The following is a 17818-nucleotide window of genomic DNA, read 5'->3' on the forward strand; positions in this document are numbered from 1 at the left end:
ATTTCTATTATATACAACAATAGGAAGTGATTTCTATAAGAAATATAGGTTTAGAAAAAAAAAAAACAGATGTATCTTACAATACATTAAAACGTCACAAATCCCCTTTGAATTTATATACACATCTGAAAACTTTTCTTAATATATAATTCAATCGAATAATTTATTGTAGACTACAATTTTGTTTTATTATTTTATTTGAAATAATAAACTATTGTAATTAAAGAGCAAATTTTTACTCTGTCTGAATTAAAATTCTTAAGCTACAATTTCAAGAAACATAAATTTATTAAGAAAACTTTCTTTTTTCCATTTTTACACCTAACTTAGTTAAGCATTTTCATATTATTCTATCAAATTTTGAATTTATATTATATACAAATTGTAGAAAATATTTTACACACTTGTGGAAAAAAGTAGGGCTTTTACTTTCATAATTAGAATTTCCATTTTTTCAATTTTTTTTTCTGATTATGTGTCTTCTTACGACATAATCAGATACTATATCAAAAGCGGATTATCCATAAGGCAAAGTAAGCACGTGTCTGCAAATGCGAAGTTGCAAAGGAGCGCGCGCTTGGAAAATTTAATAAAAATTAAAGCAAGTCTTGAAACTTTCAATAGTCAAAGAATATATAAAAAACGCAAGCTGATATGGAAGAGAAAGCTCACAGCAGATGAATCTGCCGAAGATATTACTTCTTCATTATTTACTCTGGAAACCTGATGTCCTCTTGATGTCACCACGATTGATGACATTAGTGTCCTGTCCATCAGTGACGATTTCAGTGTATCTTTCGTAAAAATTTGAAAATATGCGATAATAGATGACTAGATCTGAAATTTTATCTTATAAATCTTTTTCTTGCAAAACAACTTCTGATATGTAGTCTCCATGGCAGTCGCAAGTTATGACGTCCCTACGTGCTATTCATATTTTCCTTCCTTCATATTTTCGTAGCTTTTGATATTATTCAAAAATTGATTTCACACGATGTTTTGGCTCAATAACAAACGTCGAATGAGGAAATATAAAAATTTTAGTACACCGGCTAATTGTACAGCAATTTTTAAGCAATTAGATCAATTTGAATACTGAAAAAGTTCAAAATAGAGCTGCTAGTATGTTAGTAACGATGTCTTCTTGGTGATTTAGAAAAGTACTTTTTTATGAATGTATCCACCTACATTCTTTTTTAACTCGGAGAATTGTCCCGAGCAACTAACGCGACTTTAACGGTTGTAAGAAATAACGACCTTGAAAGTAAAGAACTTAAAAAAATATATTTATTGATAGATTTTTATTTCGGGGACCACTTATTTTTGAAACTGATTACGGGAGCAAAATTTCTAAATTCACCTCTGACTTGCATCTACCTCTGAAACTTCTTTGATATGATACGAAATCAATTACCTCCCTTAATGATTATAATAGAATCCAGTAATTATTTTATTTAACTTTTCATTAATTTTTTCTGCTTCTTTATAAAAAACAGATTATTATAAATAGTAATCATTCGCATACTGAACCATAAATACATATTTAATACATATACACTTTTAATAGTTTTAAAATTATATGCTGTAATTGCAATGAAAGAAATCATTTCTGAGGTAATTCAAAGGTAAACAAATGTAAATTCATTTTTATTCTTTGATTTTACCACCCGATTTATTAGACATTTTAATATATGTCTGCTCCTGTTGGAGGTTGGACTGACTGTAGGTATATATGAGATCGGGGTGAGGTTAATTATATATAGAAAATTATAAATATTTTTTCTTGAATACATTAATTCTATTAACGGTAGGTTTTTGAATAAATAAATAATCATAAACACACTTCTACTTAGAAAAAAAATTACTTAAAAAAAGTTCAGGCTAGACGAAAACAAAAGGTATAAATTTCTAACAAAAATTTTCAGCTAATAATAACAAGAAGTCAAATACTAACTTGTATTTGAAGCATAGAAAAGAACACGTTTTATTAACCCATTATTGTCGCTCTATTAAATAAAAGACTTTGCGTCATCTAATTACCGAGATTATTAAAAAAAGTAATTTTTTAAGGGTTTGCTGACTTAAATGATTATTATTTCAATAGATACGTCGAAAGTAAATAAAGTAAGTAAAAGGCAAATTGAATCTATAGTTTTTCGAATTTATTAAAAAAAATCAAATATGTATTTCACTTTTACATAAAATAAATTTTTGTTGTAATTTTCTCAATTTTTGTAAGGATAGAAAGAAGAAAAGTAACCTTAAGAAAATTGCTAAAAATCGAATAGAATTTTTTACCGTTGATTTGAATAAAATCATTTTCTAGAGTAATTTGATCTCAAAAAATACAAATAAATTCGATAAAAGAGATTTACTTGACCAGGCGCAAACATTTAAAAAAATTCGTAGCGCGGGAGCTGCGTTATCTAAGCGGATTCCCTCAGAGATTGAAAAAATAACACATTTTTCTTAAAATCAAATTTGCATTTTTATTTTTTCAGAGTACAAAACTGATACATTAAATACAAAAAAAAATTTTTATTTTGAAAAATTATTAATTATGTAGTTTTGTTTCTCATTAACGAACTTGACCTTTCAAATACCAAAACCTTTCTTGATACCGAATTTCATTCAAATCGGACTCAAATTGCGACCGCTAGAGAGTCATTTTTGACGATGGTTATTTTTGACATCTATTAGGTAGGTCGATGAACATTTGAAGAAATTTTTCCAAAATTCCATCATCAGTACAAAAGCAATAGCTCCGTTTCCTTCGGCAATTCGCTAATAAACAAAAATCAGGTGTTTTATCGAAGATGATGGGTGACTTTTTGGGAGTACCTATGTCACTCTATGTCACTGAAACCTTTAAAAAGGCAAAATTTACTGTACAATATATTGTATTGAAAGTTGCCTATACTAAAACAAATTAATATATTGAGAATTACAAAGCTCTTAAAAACCGTTTAATTTATGCAATTAGAGTTATTAAAGATATCAATAAATATTTTCCTTAGAAAGAATTCCCAAATATTTGTATAGATTAATTCGCTGTGTAAACCACAAATTTTAATTCCAATTAAAAATATCCTGCTGATATATATTTTTAAGAATAAAAATATTTTGAATGTATTTGTTAAATTTACGAGGGTAAATATTATTAAATACCCTATCAGCATCTATTTACATTTTATTAATTCGATTAATCTTATTTCTATTGATATTCAAAAAAATATTTTTATATTTTATTTGGGTTTATTTTTTAATACTTGAATAAATTATCATAATATAAAAATAAAACTGAAGTATAAATTGTTTAGAATAATTTATTGTAATTCTAATCAAATTTACTTCGCATCACAGTTCCGACTTTAATATATCAATGTTTATTCCCATAACTATAAGAATGAGACATTTTTCCTGCGAGAAAAAATAGCTAGTATACCTTGCAACGCACAATTTTTTATCCAAATTGCATTATATTCGGAAAAGTTAACAAACATTTGGACATACTTTTATATTTTGGATACACGTATTGAAAGTAAATTTTATATTTTCCTTTATTATAACCCAAGTTATAGATAAACAGACCATTTAGTAATAGTTTTATAGAAAAAGCTAAACAAATTTCTGGTATATACAGGGTTTTTATTTAAATCTACTTATTGTATTTTATATTTGTTTAAATCGGGTATCCATAATATGTATCTGTATTCTTTGATAATATAGATATGCAATCTGCATTACAAGTTTGTTATATTTACAGCATATAAAGAGAGTTAATTTCTTCAGAAAGTTACCTGAGAACATATTGAATAAAACAATTGACTGAGTTATTTGTTGTAATACCCTATGAAGACAATTTTGAATATCAGGGCTTGCATTAATTTTAATGAATTAGAGAAGTTTAAAAAACAAACACATTTATACCGGCGTAAGTATTTTCTATAAAACTTTTTTATTTATTTTGAAAATCTTCCACAAGACCCACTAGTTTAAACCTGCAAAACCTGCAAACCATTTCTCTGTTGCCCCAAAAGTTTTGCCCGAATTGGTTATTATTGGTACACTAGCGTTAGCGCATAGCGTGGAGCTTCTCTTTAAATTCTAAGTTTCTTTTGCTCATAAAAACATACAACACAACATAAATAATTTTTGATGACAGTTGACATTTTTATACCATGTATATATGAAATATACATAGTATATTAAGTTTAGTCCCAAGTTTGTAACGCTTAAAAATAATGATGCTAGGAAAAAAATTTTGTCATAGGTGTCCATAAAATCACCTAATTAGTCCATTTCCGGTTGTCCGTCCGTCCGTCCGTCTGTGGACACGATAACTCAAAAACGAAAAAAGATATCGAGCTGAAATTTTTACAGCGTACTCAGGACGTAAAAAGTGAGGTCAAGTTCATAAATGAGCATTATAGGTCAATTGGGTCTTGAGTCCGTAGGACCCATCTTGTAAACCGTTAGAGATAGAACAAAAGTTTAAATGTAAAAAATGTTCCTTAAAAAATTAAACAACTCTTGTTTGAAACATTTTTTCGTAAACATCACTGTTTACCCGTGAGGGCGCCAATTAGGCGGAAGTTTTATAATATGTACTATACTTGATTATCAGTTATGTATGTGTCACATGTTTGTATGTGTAATGTGATAAAGAAATCAACACTGACTATGCATGGTATTTCAACAATTAACTCAGTCAATTGTTTGTTTTCACTTGTTTTAATTGAGAGTGGCGTAAGGTACTTGACTTATGGCGCAATCTTATAGCTCTCAACACAAAAATGCATATTATTTCTCTATGTTATGAAGTATTAAATTCTCTAATTCGATTAATTAAATTTTAATAATTTCTAACCTAACAGGATATCCTTACCTTACATCATAGTAGTGTATTTTCAAAGATCCTTACTAATCCTAAGCAACAATTTCAATTGAAATGAACATTTATTAAAATAATTCAATCTGTATTTCTGCCTATCTTAATCAATAAGGGTATATTATTATTTATTTTCATCGAAACTTTTGATCACTTATCCTGATTAATTATGACCAATTCTCAACTGTTTCCGCAATTATTGCTTTAACAATTCAAAACTGTTAGTTATCATCTCACTTTCCCGATCTGTTTAAATTCACTTTTTGATCTCTGAAATTGTGGGAAAAGAAAATTCAGCAGGAAATGATGGATTATTCAATTCTGATTAGTTAATATAAAAAAAAGAAAATATAATTTCAATATCTCATATATTTTTTTTTCAATAGAAAACAGTTGACAAATCACATTTAAAATATGAAGAACACTTTTCATTTATTTTATAAATAGTAAACCTTGGAACAAAAAAAAAATTAAAGCAACTGTTTTTTTTAAAGCAACTATTTTTTTTAAATATTGCATGTACGTTTTTAAAGATTTTTTTTTTTTTTCAAATAAGATAAATTATTAGAGATGTAAAAATTAAAAGTACGCATTCCAAAATAAATTTCAACTACAAAATATAACAAAATAAAAAAATAGTACACTTGTGAACAAAGTTGCAAAATATTTCGCAGTTGATTATTAACGACAGCACCCCCAAAATAATTTTAACGTCGATTGTGTTATGTATATTAACGTGATTTATCTGATTTTTTTTTATCGATGTTGGTAAACAATATTTATTTGAAAATTTTTCCTTGATTGAATTTTCGGCCTTTCTTATCGGTGCCAGTCCATGAGAAGTATTGGGTTACTAATTTTTTAGTGTTTTCATCAGCTGGATTCAATTTTGTCCATTCATATGATTCATAATCGATTTGCCAATCAGGTGATAACTGGAAACAAAAATTTCAAATTTAATACTAACACATTTTAAATTGACATCGTAATTTTGTCAAAAGAAGTAATTTTAACAAGCACTATTTTTGAGAAATATTTACTTCAGTGTTTAATACAAATACAAAAGAGGCTTTAAAACAACTAAACTCGACTGCTCTTTATGACGATTAGAAATGGAAACAGACAAAACTCTGGCAGCACAGGAATAATTATTTTATTACACAATTTCAGACATTCAAAATAAATTTGAATCACGAAATGCAATGTATGAAAGCTTATTTGCAAAAATTCTATTAATTAGAAATTTTTGGTATATATTTGCTTCAGTTTAATTTCCCTTCAGTGTGTGTATATTGTTTTATTGACAAAAACAAATACTGTATTCTGAAGGATAATATCTTCCCTTCTCTTTGAACATTTGCCTCCGAATATCGATTATTTATTTTTTAAAGAAAAATAATAATTTCCGTATGAGATGTTGACTTCTAAAAAGCGTTCATTTAACTAACTGGAAGATCGTAATAAACGGAAAAACAAAGATCAAAATTATGTAATGTAAAATGTGAAAAAAATACTTTTCAGAAAAAATAAAAATGTTTTAACTTACTGGAAATGCTAATTCTTGGCCACGCCATACCCAGATACCAGAAATGGAGCTGTCATTATCAGTTCCAAACAAACAACATGAAGCAAATGCACATTTTCGCATTTTATCAAGTCTTTGGAACATACCACCAATTAAATTACAACTCATAAATGTTTTGGTAAGTTCTTCATTATATTTATATTCGCCTAACCAAATAGAATAATTTTCTGGATCGAATTTTTCGAAGAAGTATGGAATTGATTTTGATTCATCTTCATTTGAATAACAACGTTTAAAGTCATCCATATTGAAAGTTCTGAAAAAATAAAAATTAATAATGAATAGAAATATAATTGCCTTCGAAAATAGTCAAAAAGCGAAATTATTAAAATGTGAAATTTCATGTCTTGGTTTTAGTCATTTCAAACATTCCAAAAAAAATTTTGAGTTAATCTAGAAACTGGTGTCTTTCTGAAATAACAATTGTTAAAATTTAATTTGTCTTAACATGAAACTTTTTTTTTGTAGTAATTAAATCAGATTTTTTGTTTTAAAAAAATGTAAAAACCAATAGATATATACTCAAATTCTTCAACCTTTACAGTATTTAATTACAGGAGGTTTGCGGTGAATTGTTTCACAATTTTAGTGCCATATGCCCTATTTATTTAAGTTCGCATACAGTGTGGAACTGTGACTTTTCTATACCTCTATTTAATTAAACATTAATCAATGAAATTGATTAACATCACTCAATAATAGAGGAGGATTTTAAAATATTTACATTTTATTTAGCTTACCCTTTTGGTAAAAGATCAAATGGATCCTTTGATTTAGGTTCGGTAGCAAGAGCTTCGTCAGCTAAATCCAATTCTTCGGGGGCTTCCTTTTCTTTCTTTTCATCTTTTTTGGGTGTCTTTTCTTTAGCTGGTTTTTCTTTCTTTTCAGCTTTTTTGGCACTGGCAACACCAAGTTGTGCTGTAATTTAAACAAAACGCATTTATTAAATATGGAAAAATTAAGAAAATTATAAAATAAGCTTTTTATTAATTCAGATTTTAAGTTATAATATCACATTGGTTCATAAGAGGTGTCAGAAATAAATGTGAGTTTCATCATGATAATATAGAATTTAATCAAGATTGCACCAACTTCGATTTGAAGCATATCAAAATAACCGATTTTTCATGGATTAACGAAGATAAAATTAAAAAGAAGACAAAAATAAAAAGCATCTGTACGACGACTATGATTCTTTATCGATAAGCGGTTATACATCTTAATTTAGAGTTTAGGCGGTATAGACAAAGGGATATTGTTGCCATGACATAAATCATCACAAACATCATCGCCTGCACCAAGCTTGATATCTGGCGTTAATGGCGTTACGAATTAATCACTTTATCTTTAATTTATAGCGCATTTTTTAAAAACGCTTTAGAGTTTTCGAATGTCTGAATCTACATACTTAACATGCAAATCCCACCCCCTCTCCCTAAAATATAAATAAAATGGCGTTCTTTATATATTTAAATTGCAAATATAATGTATATGAACAATTAAAGCGGAAGCTTTTGATTCATTATTAATTTTAGAAGTTTTATATTGAGTCAAAGCTGAACAGTTAAAAGTAAATCAAAATCATGAAGTTTTTTTTTAAATTTTGTTATAAATGCACGTCTCAAATTTATCAGTGATATAATAAGTTTAAAATTTTTAAGAAACAAAAACAGGATCAAACAAAGATTTTTTTTTTAATTTTGTGAAAAATGTTTGTATTTTAATGTGTTATATGAATAAATTTTTAAAAAAATTGAAAAATCATTTTTGTTATATTCATACACATCGAATCTTGGATATTTATAATGACAAAAAAAAAAACAGCCATCTTATTCAATTTGAAAGGAAACTGAGACCAAGTTTTCAAATACACTTACATAGATTAGCAATTTAATAAACAATCAAGAATTTTTATTTTTCGCTTCATATCTTTACGCAATAAATATCTTCATCGAATTTACTTTACTGACTAATTAAGCAAACAGAAAATATTTTGCAGAAAAAGGTTTCGAACATATTATAATGATTGAAATATATTTGAAAAAATTAATAATTTTATTGCTTCAGAGTTGGTGAAATCAAGATACGGAATAATTAATATTTAAAATAATATTTACCTTGAACTTCAGCAAACTTCTTGGGATCAAATTCAGCTTGTTTTTCACATATTTTGAAATCCTTAATTACAGCTTTAACTTGTGGTTGATTCAAAACGGTATTAAACCAACGATTGGTGTTTTGATACGGTTTACGGAAGTTTGCATCAAGCACATGTTGATACAAATTAAGTAATGTACACGCAACGACAATATCAGCTAAAGTAATACGTTCACCAACTAGATATGTTCGTGATAGAAGATGTTTGTTTAAGATGTCCAATACTTTCTTAATATCCTCTTTTGCACGTTCGTTTGACTAGAATAAAGATAAAATTCCCAATTTCGTTCCAAGTAACATTTGAATCGAATGTAGAAAGTTTGAAATTCCGATTTAAATTATTAATAAAAATTTATCGGCTTGGATTATCTTTCATATACTCTACCTCTTTGAGTTACAAAAATCACGCTATAAAACGTGCTTGCCTTTGAAAGAGGTATTTTTTCCTAAGCAAATATACAAATTTCTTACCTGTTTGTTAAATTGTAAGATTCCTAAAATAGGGAAAATCCATGCACATGATGCTGGCAATATTTCCGAATCGGCAAAACTAATCCATTGCAATACTTGTGCTTGATCTAGGTCGGTTTTTCCACGTAATTGAGCATTTGCAACATAGTATGCAATTGCATTACTTTCACTTATGTATTTTCCATCGGAAGTTTCAAAAGCTGGGACCTTAAACAAAAAAATGCAAATTGAAACCATGTGGCAACGAAATTTACCACATGCAAAAATTGATCTAACCTAACTTTTACCGATACATCAATACCGGTTTTTTTTGCAATTGAATATATAATAAAATTGGTACATTACCTTTCCATTTGGGAATTTTTTGAGGAAAGCTTCAGTCTTGTTTGTCTCATTGAATATAAAATCTGGTGCAACTTTAACACTGGCTCCAGAATATTGTGCCGCAATTAGTGCTTTAAAAGCACGAAAATTGTCTGGGTACGTGTACAAAGTCTGCAAAAATATTAATAAAATAATACAAAGCACACTTCGAAGATGAAACTTGATCACAACAGAACAAGTGATTGATTCAGGATGATCAAGGATATTGAAGATTTTCTTGAAATACACTCACCCCTGACACCATGATTAAGTGTACGGAAAAGGAAAGACCGATGAACGGTGTTAAAATAGATTTTTTGACCGTGATTTCCCCCAACTTGTACAAAATGCGCAAAACTGTATGCGCATCTGCAAATGAATGCGTTCAGAATATACTATATGAAAGACAAATCTTTTTCAAATTATTTTATTAAAATTATTATAAATATATCTTTTCACTTTACTTTGAATGATCGTTTTTTAACAAATTTTCTTAAAATATTTATTAAAGTTTTATTAATTATATGTACCTACCAATTCCTACAAAAATTTTAATATTGAAATCTCATAGATCACTTTATTATTTAACAAAGGAAACTCAATATGAAAATTCAAAGGAAAATTCGTTTTGAATTGAAAATTATTCTATTTCCCGTAATTAAATGCACCAAATGATTTAAAAGAACTATTTTAAGTATTTTTTTACAAATATTGAATATTTATTAGTAGTACGCAAGACTTTTACATTGAACTGACCCCAATTTCAATGCTGGTTGATTTCCAAAAACAATTTTGACATTATATTTCTCAACGTAATCGCGTTTAGTGGTAGTTAGTTTTAAAATAAAACATGGTAATTTAATATTAAAATTAATTGCATGAACATTTATCATATTGATAACATAATTAATTACTTGAAATTATTTTTTTGTTTGATATATACGATAGGAATGCATAAATATTTATCACACATACCTTTAAGGGGCAAGCCCATTTGCTTATTGTATTTATATTTATATTAATGTTTATTTTTTTATCAAAACTTATGTATTTCAGGGTAACGAAACGTCATTACCCATGGAGCTATGCTCAAACTGTAAGTTTCATTCAAAAATTTATGATATTTATTACGTTAGTTACGATTTTTTGTCTTTTGCTTATAGTTGATGCTGATGAAATTCGCCGTTTGGGTAAGCGTTTTAGGAAACTTGACTTAGATAATTCCGGTGCCCTAAGTATCGACGAGTTTATGTCGTTACCTGAATTACAACAAAATCCATTGGTACAACGTGTCATCGATATATTTGATGCTGATGGCAATGGAGAAGTGGATTTTAAAGGTCTATCAATTTTGATATTTTGAATTGAACTGTTTAGCTTGTTTTACATGCTTTTTAAGTCTTAAAAGTCAATTTAAGCAAGACTTATATAATATTCGTCAGATGTTTTATTAGTATTTACATTTCGAGTGTCCTAGTTCGATTAGAAAGATATTATGTAGCAATATCTTCTTCAAATTATTGTTGATTTAAAATTTCAGTGTCCATAAACAACTGCCTGCACATTGCTGAAAATAATATTGACTATCACAATCATTAATTATGAGAAATTTCAGAATTATTCTATCAATATTTATTTTTATTTATGTAATCTATATACACAATAACCTCGAACAAAACCAATGTAAAATAATCAATTGGCCTGATAATTTAACCCAACGATAAATTGATACGTTTAAATTATTTAATGATACAAGTTTTGGACACGTTAAGATATTTCAGCAAAATCTTTTTGTATTCGCTCCTTGCATGATTTTTATTTCAAGAAGTTACCATAGTGTCGTCGCACTACTTTACTAATACAATTTATGGGTGGACATATAAGTCTATGGATTGTATAAATGCAATTTATGCATTATAATAATTTATGCAATTTCATCCCTTATTTTCACAATTAATATTTTTCAATAATTTTAATTTGATATTTACTATTCCATTTACATATCGGCCCCCATTAGTCATATCAGCCTCCTTTAAATTCAAAATTATCCACTGGGAGCGCTGACGTGGATTTGTTTGTCCTTTCCATTATAACGCATTTAACGAAATACAAAAATCATACATCTATGTAATATGCATAGCCTAAGTCGATTAATATTTTCCAAAATGAATGTTAGAAAATATGATCCAAATCCAACACTCTGTATGGCTGTCCAAAATTTGAAATCGATATTCGTATAAATATCGAAAATATGAGGGTGTCTTCATCTTAAATGCGACACACTGTATATAAAGAATGTTCCTATTATCTTAAAATTATCACTAAATTATTATAAAGACATTAACTAACTGCATCTTGATTATCTTTAGTAGTTTTTGCGTTAAAGAAAACCTGTTACTAATGAATGGAATACTTTATCGCCACATTATGACATGGTGACAGTATGAATACAGTTCCGAATATAAGTTCTGTATATAGAGCTTTGCGGTTGAATACGTCTTTGGGAATTAGAAAACAGTGATTGGAAGCTGATAAAATTTGGGGCCTATAACCTCCATTTAGATTGAGAGAAAAAGGGGTTAATTTTAAGAGCTTCGGAAAATATAAAATAATCGGCTGTCGAAGCGGATGATAGACGGATCTTCTAACAAATTTATATAAATTATTGTGTTAATTTATATTAAAAAATATTATTTTTCCATAATTTTTATTTGACATTTATTATACCAATCACATATAAACAATTTAAAATTAGTCATATTTCAAATAAAACAAATAATTTTATAGTAAGCATAGTCAGCAGTTACGTGTGTTGGCTACTAATTGATGTCAGAATTTTGTAAAATGTAAAATTTTGTTTAAATTTACGATTTCAAATGTATTTATTTTCTACTAAAAGCGTTCAAAACCAATAATTTTGATTACTTCGTTCTCACGTTACGATTTCACCCTTTGGTAATTTTTTCGCAGCTTCTGCCAATGGGGAGAACAAATGCTCACTGGGGATCGATTTTTAAAAACAAACCATAATATATATAGGAACTGATTCTTATTTGAAACTTCTGTGTTAAAATATCGTTCATAACGAACGCATGTATCAATATTTTACTTACTTAACAAAATCTATAAAACGCCTATTTTCGGGTGAATAATGTAACCAAGGATATTCTCAAAAATAAACATAAAGCTCAGGAACGGTTTGCGATAAATAAAAATAGCCGGTGCATAAACTACAAAATTTTATGCTTATAAGTTTCATAATAGTTTTAAACACGATTAATTTGTAGAATATTTTACTTATTTGACAAAATTTTTTGACCCATGTTTTGAGAGTGAATAATATAACCAAGGATATTCTCAAAAATATACATACAGCTCAGAAACGGTTTGCGATAAGTTAAATACGATTAATTTATAGGAATTTTTAACTTCTTACCTCTCGTTCCGGAGTTAAATCCTTATTCGATTTCATTTCTATTACAAAACAAATAACATTATACAGAATAATTAAAAATTTCACTTATTAATTATTAATTTAAATAAAAATATCTATTGTTTATTTGTGATACGTGCTTCTAATATAAAAATTCTATTTTTTTATAGAATTCATTCAGGGGGTATCTCAATTTAGTGTGAAAGGTGATAAACTTTCAAAATTACGATTTGCGTTCAGAATATATGATATGGACAATGACGGATTCATTTCCAATGGTGAATTATTTCAGGTAATTATCAAATTTTTATTACTTAATCAGCCTTGTTATGAATTCACTTTGGTCACTCTTTATGCATAAGAATGTGTGATAAGGATTCATTTTTGAAGTAATATGAACTGTACATTGAATCTCTTGAGAATGAACGCAAGTTCGAAAAATTTTGAGATCAAATAGATAAACTTGTAGTCATACACTAATAATAAAATTATTATTTATTTTTTTATTATTTTAATCATTTATTATAATTTAGTATGTACTACCAAAAGCCTAATATGTATAAATTAAATTAATGAACTGTACATTGACATTTTAAATTTTATAAGAGTACCCGTAAAATCTTAAACTTAATATCGATTTAATATACACGACTTTACTTTTAGGTATTGAAAATGATGGTCGGTAATAATTTAAAAGATACACAATTACAACAAATCGTTGATAAAACCATCTTATTCGCTGATAAAGACGAGGATGGAAAAATATCATTCGATGAATTCTGTTCTGTAGTTGGTAATACAGACATCCATAAAAAGATGGTTGTCGATGTTTAAATTTATTATACGATCTCATTAAACTACTAAATACAAAGCAAAAATATTACATCAGGAGATTAATGATTTATTTTCAAAAAAAAAAATGTAAACCTGATGTAAACCACTCATATAAACAATTTTTGTGTTTTTGTTACCTGTTTGTTATTTAAAATTGCATATTTTGTTCATCCAGAAAACATTCGATGAAATTTTTTTCTTTTGCGCAAAATTTCCAAAAATCCTAGGTTACTATCGTTATGTTTGCTCTAAATTTTAATTGACAGTTATTTTTTTATCCATTCGTCTGTCGATCATGTTCGATATTGTAAAATATCGAAAGTTTGGTTCTTTATTATTTGGTAGCAGCAGGGACTGTCAAGATTTTTCATATTTTCACTGGCATTTAAAGATAAAGGATCGGAATAAAGAAGTATTTAAATTTTTGTAGATTAATGTATGGTGACTATTTTTGGAAAATATTTTCCCAAAATAAGGAAAGCATCTATATAAAAATATTAAAATTGATTACTTAGATAGTTTTTCTCAATAATAGGCAAATTATTTTTCTGAATCAATTTCAAATGTTTTCTACCATACCCTGCTTGCTGATAAAATTTCTGATCAAAAATTTTTGTGAAATCATAATTTAATCGAGAATTGATAACTTTTGACGAACGAATTAGTGTCGAAATAACAGCTTGACGATTAACTCCATCGTTAAACAATTTGGAACGGTAGAAATCTAGACAGAAACAAAATTGATGTGTAGTAGAAAGGAAAAAATACATCGCATGGTTAAATTAACACACATATAATATAAATTAAAACAAAATACGTACTATAATTCAAATGTTTAATGCCAATTGTTACGCCATTCACTTTTCGCATGTGTTGTGTCCCGCATTAATTGTATGTTTAATAAAGCACTTAAAAAAATCTGTAATATGCACTTAAAAAAACTACAATGAACGTATATAATTAGCCAATTTAAAAAAAAAAAGTTTTTTGGAACAGCACGAACATTTTTTAAATTAATTGCACCCCTGTCTAAGTGATATAAAAAAAATATATATATGGCGTGATTTGTTGGTTGCCATTTTTAGTTTATATGTTTTTTGTTTGTTCATAATATACTTATTACTATTTGTGATATTAATAGATTTTCATTACGAGTAGAACAAAGTTTATTTATCAATTTTTTGAATATATTATTTATCTCAAATTCGGATACAAAATAAGTCGTTTACAAGTTTTTTAAACGTATAAACTTCTTTAATACACAAGGTTGGATCATAAATGAAATGTTTAAGAAAATTGCAAACTATACTTTATTCAGTTATATTAATTGTATCATTCGACCTAATCGTGAACTATGAAGTATTCTTGTTTTCTATTTTTAGTATACGTTAATCACGTGATTAAAATTCAACATTCGAAGTCATTATGCCTTACCTTATTAAAAGTCTCGAATAATCAGTTAAATAACCCCATTTAGGATCATCAACATCTAATTTGCTAGTTACTAACTAACTTTAGTAGCATGTCAAATCAAGAAAGGGCTCAATTTGAGCCACAGAGAAACAATTTGTGAGATTTTAATTAGCAACTTTTGAGAGCAAAATTTGAGGCAGCAGTTGTATTACTTCGTGGCAGTGACGTCGTATTGAATGATATGCGCGTTATCAACGCAGATCGAATCTGATTCCAATGGTTACGAAAATGTAATTTCTCTGATAACTTCCACTCCGATTAATTTCGGATTTTTGACCTTGGGTATAAATTTTCGGTGACTTTGGTGTCAACTTATCATAAACTTGCACGTCGTGTCACCTCAGCAACTTGAGCATGGTCTAGATATGCGTAATAAGTAAAATATGACAGTGTGATAAAAATTGCAATAATATAGATTTTGTGATAATTTTTATTGGTAGCTTCGGTGCGTCGCAATCAATCATGATTACAATTTTTTCTTAAAGGGGCAATTTAACATCACTTCGAATAATTAATTTAGTATAGTCTAGTTTTTTTCGTACACATGATTTTATTACAAGTTCATTTTCCCATCGAAACTTCTCAAAAATCTATGAACTTTTTGGCAATCATTCGTAACATAAAAATCCACTATACAAAATACATCACTAATTAGTAATTAAAATTGAATGTACGTTGTTAATCAATAGTAAACGACTACTCAAGAAAAAAATCCCTAATTTTTTTTTATAATCGAAAGATTAATTTTTCGTTGAATTATTATAGAAATTTTCCAAAAATGATTTTAGAATATACTTAAACTAAAAACTTAAAAAAAAAAAAAAAAAATTGGTGCGATAATTCGGAAACTTTGAATCAATTCATAAAATTTCATTTGAATTTTTTTTAATGTTTTAAAATCATTTTTTGAAAATTATTTTTACCAAAGAGAATATATTAGAGAGAAAAATTTACATAAGTTTCATGCCTATCGAATATATCAGATAAAAATAATAAACGTTTTCCAATTTTTAAAATGTGAATAGCTTGAAGCGAAAAATTATTTTGAAACATGAGTTTATTTACATAGACGAAATGTTCCACGGCTTACGATCTTGGATTAGTATAAAACTAGACGGTTAAATAACATTCTGTTGTTATTAACGAACATTCTATTCTCGAATACCAGAAATTGTGTGGATTTTCGTACTTTTTACTATTCTCTTTGGTCTTTATTATATATAATTGTACAATAAAAATGTGTGTCATTTCATTGTTTTTAATGTTTCTTAGAATTAATATTGAAAAAAAATTGTATAATGTTATTTATGATTGTGCTCGTTATTTTTAAATGTTATTAAAAAAAATTTTATAAAAAAATAATAAAAAAAAAACTCTTTATATTTAAATATATTAAAATATATAAATTATTTAATATAATTAATTCATTAGTGTAATTATTCTCTAATTGAATGTATATCAAATTTTGAAAATTTTTAGTATATAAACAAAAAATATGTTATAAAAATTTAAAATAAATAATCTTTGGAATGTTTATCGGATAGTTTTAAATTTAGACGTACAAATTTAAATAATTGTTGTAGCAAGTAAAAAAAAAATATTTTAGAAACACGCTGCTTAGAAATATGAATTAAATGTAAAACATTTGTTATGTTAATTTAAAAAAAGTGATGGGTATTACTGGGAATTTTCTCCATTATTTTCTTTTTTTTAACAAAACAACCAAAATACAAGCACATGGTTTTTAGAATCGTAGCGGGCGAGTGCTTAATATATATTTTCAATCATATATCTATGAACATTTAGCAAGCAAGTCAATGTTTTTCAAAAATATTTAAAAAAATAATCTGACAAAAAAATCATAGTTTATAGCATTGTCGTGAGATTACAGAGCTCAGTGTTGAGTAACAGAGTTACATTACGTTGTAATTTTAACTAATTACATGTTATGGACATATGCATCGTAGTAAACATTTTTGCTACACCGTCCAACTTATACTGCCCTATCACTCGTTACTGAGTTCTGATGTACTCACTCTATTAATGTTTTTTTGAAAAATATCCATGAAAAAATCGACAAAAAAAAATTAGTTTGTAGAATTGTCGTGTGTTTAAACTGTTTGTTGTTTAGCGCTTAGCTAATTTAGATAAATAGAAGCTATGTACTTAAAAAAATCACTAGACAACAAAATAAGGGCAACTTGTTTATAAATGGTAATTTTAAACTATAAATGGAGGATATATATTATATTTATTAAAAATAGTCTTCTCACCCAGTCTCGATGTTTAAAGACATTTTAAAATGCTTAATAGATATATAAAAAAAAAAATATTTTGTGTCACTTAAGAGATGATTGACAAAATTTGCAAAGAAATTGGTATGAAAATCATGTCGTCTGGGTACTTTTGTTGGTGCAGAACAGGGGTATTTATTTGACATGTTTTTTTGAGAAATTTGAGTGTAAAAAATGTTTATTCAAATTATATTTTTACACAATGTGAGGGTATTTTTATGGGTCGAAATTTTCAAGTCAATACATCACATTTAATATACACGCTGATATAACATATTATATATTTTAGTCAATTGTTATAATTCTATATATATTAT

The 17818-nt window shown here is 27.2% G+C and overlaps 2 protein-coding genes across 2 annotated transcripts; one reads left to right on the forward strand and one right to left on the reverse strand.

Moving 5' to 3' along the window:
• Positions 1-5469: 5469 nt before the first annotated feature.
• Positions 5470-9872, reverse strand: LOC123292160 (elongation factor 1-gamma). Its single transcript, XM_044872719.1, has 7 exons — positions 9721-9872; positions 9450-9599; positions 9105-9311; positions 8594-8891; positions 7217-7394; positions 6438-6732; positions 5470-5826 (listed from the first exon to the last, which is right to left on the reverse strand). Exons 1-7 carry the CDS (start codon positions 9730-9732, stop codon positions 5671-5673), a joined length of 1296 nt encoding a protein of 431 aa, XP_044728654.1. The 5' UTR covers positions 9733-9872; the 3' UTR covers positions 5470-5670.
• Positions 9873-10227: 355 nt separating this feature from the next.
• Positions 10228-13861, forward strand: LOC123291407 (calcineurin subunit B type 2). Its single transcript, XM_044871680.1, has 5 exons — positions 10228-10320; positions 10524-10563; positions 10631-10807; positions 13071-13192; positions 13564-13861. The coding sequence occupies exons 1-5, from the start codon at positions 10318-10320 to the stop codon at positions 13732-13734; spliced, it is 513 nt and encodes a 170-aa protein (XP_044727615.1). The 5' UTR covers positions 10228-10317; the 3' UTR covers positions 13735-13861.
• The last annotated feature ends 3957 nt before the right edge of the window (positions 13862-17818 follow it).

Source organism: Chrysoperla carnea, chromosome 2 (assembly GCF_905475395.1).
Source record: "Chrysoperla carnea chromosome 2, inChrCarn1.1, whole genome shotgun sequence".
In the NCBI taxonomy this organism is placed as follows: domain Eukaryota; kingdom Metazoa; phylum Arthropoda; class Insecta; order Neuroptera; family Chrysopidae; genus Chrysoperla; species Chrysoperla carnea.

Bases quoted from the DNA above. Each gene is read 5' to 3' on its own strand.
- LOC123292160 (XM_044872719.1), bottom strand. The intron at 9,312-9,449 runs GTAATGTACCAA...TTTTTGTTTAAG, and splicing joins AAAAATTCCCAAATGGAAAG to GTCCCAGCTTTTGAAACTTC. The intron at 6,733-7,216 runs GTAAGCTAAATA...TTATTTTTTCAG, and splicing joins TTTGATCTTTTACCAAAAGG to AACTTTCAATATGGATGACT.
- LOC123291407 (XM_044871680.1), top strand. The intron at 10,564-10,630 runs GTAAGTTTCATT...TTTTGCTTATAG, and splicing joins CATGGAGCTATGCTCAAACT to TTGATGCTGATGAAATTCGC. The intron at 13,193-13,563 runs GTAATTATCAAA...CTTTACTTTTAG, and splicing joins CCAATGGTGAATTATTTCAG to GTATTGAAAATGATGGTCGG.